At 42.7% G+C, this 8,930-nt stretch overlaps 1 protein-coding gene across 1 annotated transcript; it reads left to right on the top strand.

Annotated features, from left to right (window-relative positions):
- The first annotated feature begins 235 nt into the window (after window positions 1–235).
- On the top strand, window positions 236–6,500 carry P2RY1 (purinergic receptor P2Y1). The gene is made up of 2 exons (XM_004003238.5): window positions 236–2,030; window positions 4,189–6,500. Exon 1 carries the CDS (start codon window positions 872–874, stop codon window positions 1,991–1,993), a length of 1,122 nt encoding a protein of 373 aa, XP_004003287.1. The 5' UTR covers window positions 236–871; the 3' UTR covers window positions 1,994–2,030; window positions 4,189–6,500.
- The last annotated feature ends 2,430 nt before the right edge of the window (window positions 6,501–8,930 follow it).

Here is an 8,930-nt window from a genome sequence, read left to right as displayed (position 1 = left end):
AACTCCGGTAGTGGCTCCGGGACAGAAGCTGAGCGCCCCGGCCCACTGCGAAGACCAGTCCTCCCTGAAGACGTCTCCCGCCCGGAGAGAACACCCTGGAAAGCACGGGCAGGCGGCCGGGCGGGCTGCACGGAGGCACGCCCCTCTCCTCCCAGCGGCGCGCGGACTCGCCCGGCGCCCAAACTCCGCCCACCCTCGCGGGGAGCCTGGCTCGCCCTCCGGCCGCCTGCGCTCCAGACTGAGCAGGTCTCTAGAAAAGCCTGCGAGATCACCCAGACTGCGAGCCGGACGCGATCCAGAAGCGCACGAGTCTGTGGCCACGCGCGCTCCGATGGCCCCCAGAAGCTGAGGGCAGCAGGGCGCGGACCCTAGACCCGAGCTGCTGGCTTGCAAGGTAGGGAGAAGGAAGATGCCCAAACGAAGTTGATTTTCGGGGGAAGGAGGCTGGGGCGCGCCCTCCCCACGCCGGAGCCCAGCCCGGCGAATTTGGCTCAACCTCACCGAGCCCCCCGGCGCGCTCTCCCGCGCGAACCCTCGGTCCCTCGGGAAAGCGCAGTCGGAAAGTTGTCGGCTGCGGTGTCCTGAGCGCCCTGTTGTGTAACCTCGGCGTTGCCGGCCGGACGGGGAAGTTGCTGGTCCACCGGCCAGCCGGGTTCGGTCGCCGCTCGGGGCGGATTTCATGGCCCGCGGCGAACGCGGGGCCGGAGCTGGCGTGGGCGAGCCCCCGCGCGCCCCCTCCCGCAGGGATCCCCGGCTCCCGCTCCCGTCTGCTCGCCCGCCTTTCCGATGCTCGCTGCGCCCCTCGCCGCCGCCGCCGCCCTCCTGCCGCCGCTTGTCCCTTGGAACCGCCGCCTAAGTCGGGGAGGAGAGAATGACCGAGGTGCTGTGGCCGGCGGTCCCCAACGGGACGGACACTGCCTTCCTGGCCGACCCTGGTTCGCCCTGGGGAAACAGCACAGTGACTTCCACCGCCGCCGTCGCCAGCCCGTTCAAATGCGCGCTGACCAAGACCGGCTTCCAGTTCTACTACCTGCCAGCTGTCTACATCTTGGTGTTCATTATCGGCTTCCTGGGCAACAGCGTGGCCATCTGGATGTTCGTCTTCCACATGAAGCCGTGGAGCGGCATCTCCGTGTACATGTTCAACTTGGCCCTGGCAGACTTCTTGTACGTGCTGACTCTGCCGGCGCTCATCTTCTACTACTTCAATAAGACCGACTGGATCTTCGGGGATGCCATGTGCAAGCTGCAGAGGTTCATCTTCCACGTGAACCTCTATGGCAGCATCTTATTCCTGACCTGCATTAGCGCGCACCGGTACAGCGGCGTGGTGTACCCGCTCAAGTCCCTGGGTAGGCTCAAGAAGAAGAACGCGGTCTATATTAGCGTGCTGGTGTGGCTCATCGTGGTGGTGGGCATCTCCCCCATCCTCTTCTACTCTGGCACCGGGATCCGGAAAAACAAAACCATCACCTGCTATGACACCACCTCAGACGAGTACCTGCGAAGCTACTTCATCTACAGTATGTGCACGACCGTGGCCATGTTCTGTGTCCCCTTGGTGCTGATTTTGGGCTGTTACGGATTAATTGTGAGAGCTCTGATTTACAAAGACCTGGACAATTCGCCTCTGAGGAGGAAATCCATTTACCTGGTGATTATTGTACTGACTGTTTTTGCTGTGTCTTACATCCCTTTCCACGTGATGAAAACAATGAATTTGAGGGCCCGGCTGGATTTTCAGACCCCAGAAATGTGTGCTTTCAATGATAGGGTGTATGCCACTTACCAGGTGACAAGAGGTCTAGCAAGTCTCAACAGTTGTGTGGACCCCATTCTCTATTTCTTGGCAGGAGATACTTTCAGAAGGAGACTCTCCCGAGCCACCAGGAAAGCTTCCAGAAGAAGTGAGGCAAACTTGCAGTCCAAGAGTGAAGACATGACACTCAATATTTTATCAGAGTTCAAGCAGAATGGAGATACAAGCTTGTGAAGATGTAGGAATCCCCAAACACCCACTTTGTAACATGGTAGGATGCTTCATAGAGCCAAGCGCTTTTTTTCCCCTTTCAGTTTCTAGTACGTTTAGAGAAAATTCAAACCAAGAAAGCAGTGAATTAACAAATAAAATAGAAGTGGAAATGCCTACACCCACACTTGGATTTGCTTTCTAACCAGAAGTTAGACTTCTGGTCTAACTTCTTTCGCTTAAGGGCTTCTTCTTTCTAACCAGAAGTATGTAACATAAGATTCTACTGCCCTACTTAAATATTTACTTTCTCTTCTGCCTTTAAAATTTGCAAACTCTTCTCTGTGTACATGAGTACTGAAGCTATTTGGATATTAATATTTTCTCCAAGAAAACTGACCACCTGAAACCTGAGTTTGTGATTTGTCTAGTCTTTATTGTCTTTAATAATCTGAGGTAGGAACAAATTGAAACTTCACATTCTTAGATTAGAGTCATACACCAAAATGCTAAAGTCAGTTCATTCAGAAGCAGATAAACAGATTGCTGCTGGGTGTCTTTTTTTGATCTTATAAGCATAGGTGGTAGCTGGCTGAATTTCTCTGGAGAATTGAATGGAAAAATCAAGTCAATGAATTTACAAGTCTCCAAAGTGATTATCTCACAATTGTTTCTAGAAAACGGCTTACTCTGTGTTGGGTGCTAAATGTTTGTGGATGGTATCATCTGTATATTATCTTACAGGTAAAATGCCTTCAAAATAATCTAAGTGCATGTACTTTCCTTGTAAACACCACAAACTCTGTTAGACTTCCTGTGACAAAGAGCTTTTACTTGCACCACTGCTGTGCAGTGCCCAAGGATTATGTTTGTGTTCCAGTACAAATGCTCACTTCCATCTGTAAAAACAATGTTAAAAATCACAGGTAAATTACAGATCAAAGTTGAATAGCTATTAGCAAGTTGAGGGATGTCGGCAGGAGGGAGAGTGGTTGACAGTCATCCATAATGCATAGCCTGCAAGCATATTCTCAAATAATGAGGGACCAAGACGGGGGAGATGATATTTTTAGAATAAGGGTTTTAGTTTAAATTAATTATGCTGTAAAAGCTCTCTCTCTGTCTTTTGACTTCTTCCAAATGCTGGAAAACATGGAATGCAGTGTAACAAGACGGCAGAATTTGCATGTGTTGTGTTGGTAGAATGAGGTGCTATAATGCTTTGCTGGGTCTTACATCCTCATTTTTGAAGGGAAAACTCCAAACATATGGGAAAGGGAAATATGAATAATTAAATTTAAATACTTGAAGTACCACAGCACCACAAAGTGAGGTGTAGAAACTACTAATCAGACTAATAATAGTTTAAGCAAATACTACTGGACAGTGTTTTATATTTTACCTCTGTCAGGCAGGAATGACAAATCTATAAAATACTTCAGTAACTTTCATAATGATTTTCAGTGAATACTGAATTGCTGCATTTCTAGCCCTTGAAACGGTCAAATCCGATATATATAGAATAATGAGTGAGGTGACCATTTACAACACCAAATAAATCCGATATCAAAGGAATTTCTCATGGTGAAGACACACCAACAAACCAGCATCAGAGTCTGCAACTGATGGTGGGGAAACTTGTTTGAAAGCACTTTATATGTAGAGCAATTTGGGGCCGTGTCCAAGGCAAGAACCTTAACGCCCTGTGGGACCTGGCGATAAGAAAGTCAGAGCTGGGCTTCAGTTCTTGCAGTGTCTGGATGGACTGCAGATTTGTGAGCCCTTCAGTTTCTTAGACTTTCTCCAACTACTAAGACCAATGAATAAAAGCTGAAAAGCTGTGTTTAACCATCCTAAAGAATGCGACTTTTTCCCATGTTCAGTGTTAAGACACAGGATTATAAACCAAATAAAGCGGAAAACTCTCAGATATCCTACCTACACCTCATTTTGAGGAAAGAGAAGTGTTAACTAGGTTCTCATTTGATTAGGATCCTGCAGTGTTGTCTGTTGTGAAATCCTAAAAGAAAAAGACTAAGCTATGTCATGAATGTGTTACCCCTGTCAAATATCATGTGCAGTGAGACATGATTAATACCACTAAATTGGCCAGAGTGGAAATATCAAAGCCCGTACCATCCTTGAGCTCGAAGGCTAATGATACACATTTCTATAATATTCCTTCACCATTTTATTTACTTTAGTGTTCTTCCTTTTAGGTCTGAAGATGCCCAGCCTGGTTTACAGTATATGTTAGGTACATTGATTGAGCTTCCAGGGAACTTTCTTTTGGAGTGTGGCTCCAGTGTGGAGGTAAACAGGGACAAGAAATGCCCTTTTACTTCTTGACATGCTGTTTCCACAGTGTTTCTTCCTTAGCATCGTACATCACGTAGTGGACAATGATGACATGCGGTTGCCTGCCTAATAGTGACAAGAATGATCTCTCTAACCCCTTCCAGGCACGAAGTGGTCTCTGGGATGAGTGTGCTAATGATGAAAACATACCGAGGGTCAAGATAAAGCAGTGACCTATTGGCTGAAGGTCTGATTCATGACTTAAGATAAAGAGTGGGTATTTTACCAGTAAAGGCAGAAATCTGCTAGCATTTTGGTAAAAAGGAAAGCTAAAATTATAGAATGTAACAATTAACTAAATTTCACACTACAAAACTGAATGCCAAAGTGTTTTATGGCTCATCAGTCGGCAACTTTGACCCATTGAACATCAGTGTGTGTGTTTGCACTGAAATGCTAAACACACAGACCCAGGAGATACAGCATGAGAGTAGAATTTGGAGTTAAAATGCTGATATTGCCCATTGGCCAGCTGTGGGACTTCTTGACCCTGTCAAGACCACTCTCCATGGATTAAAAGGGCTGGATGATATCCATCTGTTGGGGCCTTAGGGGATGTAGTAGAGAACTACAGGCAGCCAGAGGTGCATGAAATCTGCTACTGTATTTTCCAGGACTGCTGAATGCCAGTCCTGAAAAAACTCACACAAAGTTCACCGATTGTGAAATGGATGTCTCCTCAGGGCAGTGCACTATACTGCCTGTGGATATCAGAGATGTCAGTGCTTACAGCAGCTGGAATTGAACTCATGACAATAAAGGTGTGTACCTAGAGATATAGTAAAGCTTTAACTTTGCTGGTCAAATTGTAACTATCATAATAGTATTTATTGATGAAGCTCACAGTCCTTCCATTGTACAGATTGAAAAACTTTCTTGAAAGTTCCAACATACTGATGTAAATTATATTTATTACAATGTATAATATTAATATGTCACATTGCTGTATTTTACATAATGTATGATGCATAAAAATGAGTTACTGTATATTATGCTTTTCAAATATCGTATCTTGAAATGTTTTGAGTTTTCAGATTTTTTAAACCTAAAATATGAAAATCTGTTTCGTAATACATTTTCTCTAGAAATGCTTTTGCACGTTTATCTTTTTATTTAGGGTTCTTCCTATGTAGACACAGTTTGGTGTCAAACTTTCATTAGGATCAATAGTAAATACAGAATATCTTAGCCAAACTGTATCTGTATTGTCTACATTTCATATACTATTATAGAAGTATTTATACTGTCTTTTCAATATGTTTGGAATTGTATCCCCAAATACAGTCAGAGCTTCCCATTTCTAATTGCAAAAGGTTTGTCCTAAATTCAAACAACATCACTTGTGTTTTAGAAGTCTGGTGAGATGGGCATTATACATACAATATTAGCATTTAAGGAATTACTTAAGGGAGATGGAGAGAGAAAGAGACAGCTGATGTAATCCATTACTCTGCTCAATTCTGCTTCAGTTTTTATGTCGTGTTTCTTCTTAGGTGAAATAGCATAATCTTAATTTCTTTGAGATGAAGTTTCTAAGTAACACACTACCAGCAAGTTCAACATTGCTAGTAATTTTAATGTTTTCTCTGTTCATTTGATAACTTTAATTCCAAGTTTTACAATAATATCTATATATTATTTGGCTGCTGAATCCTGTTACAGTTTTTTTTTTAATTTTGTTGTACATTGTATTATACACATCATTACAAATTAATATGAAGGGGAATATATATTACATATCAAAAATTGTGAATTTGAACTCTAGTATGTGTTAGTGCTTTTGCAAAAATGTTTATTTTTATAATATCTGTGATTTTAATATAGGTAATTGAACTAGGTTTCTTTGTGATGAATAGTGCCACTGAATGACTGGTATGGAAACAGTGTTACTTGACATTTTGTGCTTTCTCAGGTTTATCTATATCAATGGTAACCTAACAGATTCCAGACTAATAGTGCATAATTGTGTTTTAAAAGGAATGTACATTTCCTATAAGTTTGCATGCAGGAGTGTACAACTTGGAGTGTGTGTGTGTGTGTCCACAGCATGGCAGCCAACTTTGTATCTGCTGTTGATAATAACAGCAGAGCTTTGGAATAATCGTGGTCATTAGAATTATACCTACCATAGGCAATGAAAACCGAAAAAGTCTCAATAAAACTATGAAATGTGGTCTGATGGCTTTTGTGTTATTATAGTATTAATACTTGCAACTTTCCTCAAATTTTGACTGTTTTGTACTGTTATGTGTGTGCATACTAAGTCGCTTTAGTCGTCTGATTTTCTGTGACCCTTTAGACTGTAGCCCGCCAGGCTCCTCTGTCCATGGGATTCTCCAGCAAGAATACTGGAGTGGGTTGCCTTGCCCTTCTCCAGGGGATCCCCCCCTGAACCCGCGTCTCCTGCAGCTCCTGCATTGCAGGTGAATTCTTAACTGGTGAGCCACCGGGGAAGCCCACTGTATTGGCTGGCAAATACTATAGGATGTATTGAATTAGTATAGGCATCTCTTAACATGCAGCCTGGACTGTAAAAAGTGAAATGTTAAAGAAAGAATGCTGGTACAAGATAATTGACAAGATCATCATTATTTATTTTCAATTATTAACAGGAACTTGACTTAATTCTTTGAATAAAATATGGAACACAATCTTAATCATATTTCTCATACTAGTATTCTGTGTTTAAAATGTCAGCTATAATCTAATATAATGTAATGCCTCCTGTAATTTTTAATCCATGGAGATAGTCATTCTAATAATCCTATGTGGTTTCTATTTATCTATTAGCCTACACTGCCTGCTTCTTCCAAGTGTGTGTGTGTGTGTGTGTGTGTGTGTGTGTGTGTGTAGCTATGCAGTGAAAAGCTGTATGTGGAATGGACACATACTTAAAGCATTACTTTATTTTCTTTAGTGGAGAAGGTAAGTACACAACTGGTCTCTCATTGGATTTTTTTGGTTGTCTGCTGAGACAAGTCCCCTATTACAAAATCCTGTGGATAGAAAAATGCAGATCTCTTGTAGCCCCTAAGATATTGTCACTCAGTTTTAACTCCTTATTGGAAGTCTACTATCCAGACTTCACCACTCAGAAATCCTGACTTATTAACATCAGCTTTGGTAAAGTTTTGTGGCTGTGTACATATGTTTGTGTGTTTTGTTTAGTGCATAGATAGAAATTATACAGATAATTATCTTTCTGATTTAGGAAGAATATGCCATAAAGCTTTGGGCACCCTGGGATTTTCAAAAACACTTCGGGACTGCAGTCAGAGAACCTTCTCTCTCCACAAGTAAATATACTGTGTTTAATTTCTCTCTTTGATGAACTGGAAAGTTTATATTTTCTTTTCAGGAGGTTTAAAATTTTGCCCCCAGATATGGTCCCAGTTTCTGTTTCTAAATGTAAAAAGCATGTCCTAAATTCAAAGTAGATCTGTTGTGGTTTAGAAGTCTGATGGATGGGCCATTTAAGACAACATATGTCACTAGAAATTCATGTAAATATTAATACTGTGTTTACTTGCTTTAACCCTGCAAGGTTATGTGGCTTTGGGGTAGACCGTGGGGACTAACATCCCCAGTCAGCCTGGTTTCTAGGACTGATGGTCCAAACGACAGCTGTGGATGGAGTCAGGCCCCTGGGCTGAGCAGCTGACAGCACTGAAGTCCCTTAGAAATGGACATGGGTAAGGAGGGGTGGGGGTGCGGGGGGGGGGGAGGCATGTGGAGCAGTCAGTACTGCACTGAGGGGGAAAATGCCTTTCCTGCTTGCCGGATGAAGGGAGATCACCTGTGTGAAGATGGAGACCCCTTGATGATAGAATAAAACGGAGGTTTTGGGGGATGATCCCACCTGGTCACCACCTGAGAGTAAAATTTTCATGGTTAGAGGTGGAACTTGCAAAAACTCAAGCTTCTCACTCCTATTAACACAGTCTTCCCACCTCCCAGGGCTCTCCAAACTGTGGATCTTGACCCAGTGCTGGGTCAAAAATGAGTATAGTGGGTTATGATAGGTACTCTTTGACATAATAGAACAGATCAGAATCTATAGGAAGTGAGTAAGGCTTTGTGAATTCAATTTCAGACACACACACACGCACATGCTCACATATACAACATATATAAATGTACTTGTATCCTGGGTCACACTGGACATTTAATTTCTTACTGAGGACCTCGTCAAAAAGTTAAAAAAAGACACTACTGTACAAAAAAGGTAGCATGGAGTTACGGAATAGGGCATGAGAGATTGTTTTTCTAAACTCATTTCAAATCAACACAAAGAATCTTAGTTATTCATTTTGTTACATGCATTCTCTTTTTTAAAATGTTGTTTTCTTCTCTAGATTTCACTTGAAATTCCCAAAGAGAAGACTAAAGCAGAATTTAGCCTACATCTAGAGATGGTTATATGCAGTTAAAGATAGTATAATTGAAACTCTGTAAACTTTGACAGCTTAATTCTTCATACTATTCCCTTGGTGTTGAGCAGTTAACAGCAAAATAGCCAAGGTCCACTATGTGTAAGAGCATTGGCTTTGCAGTCAAAATACCTTAGGTTTGAAGCTACCTCTGCCATTTACTACTTCTGTAT

Source organism: Ovis aries, chromosome 1, assembly GCF_016772045.2.
Source record: "Ovis aries strain OAR_USU_Benz2616 breed Rambouillet chromosome 1, ARS-UI_Ramb_v3.0, whole genome shotgun sequence".
NCBI classification, from domain to species: domain Eukaryota; kingdom Metazoa; phylum Chordata; class Mammalia; order Artiodactyla; family Bovidae; genus Ovis; species Ovis aries.
This window is presented reverse-complemented; position numbering and strand designations above follow the sequence as displayed.

Coding starts and splice junctions, on each gene's coding strand:
- P2RY1 (XM_004003238.5), top strand. CDS start 872: ATGACCGAGGTGCTGTGGCCGGCGGTCCCCAACGGGACGGACACTGCC.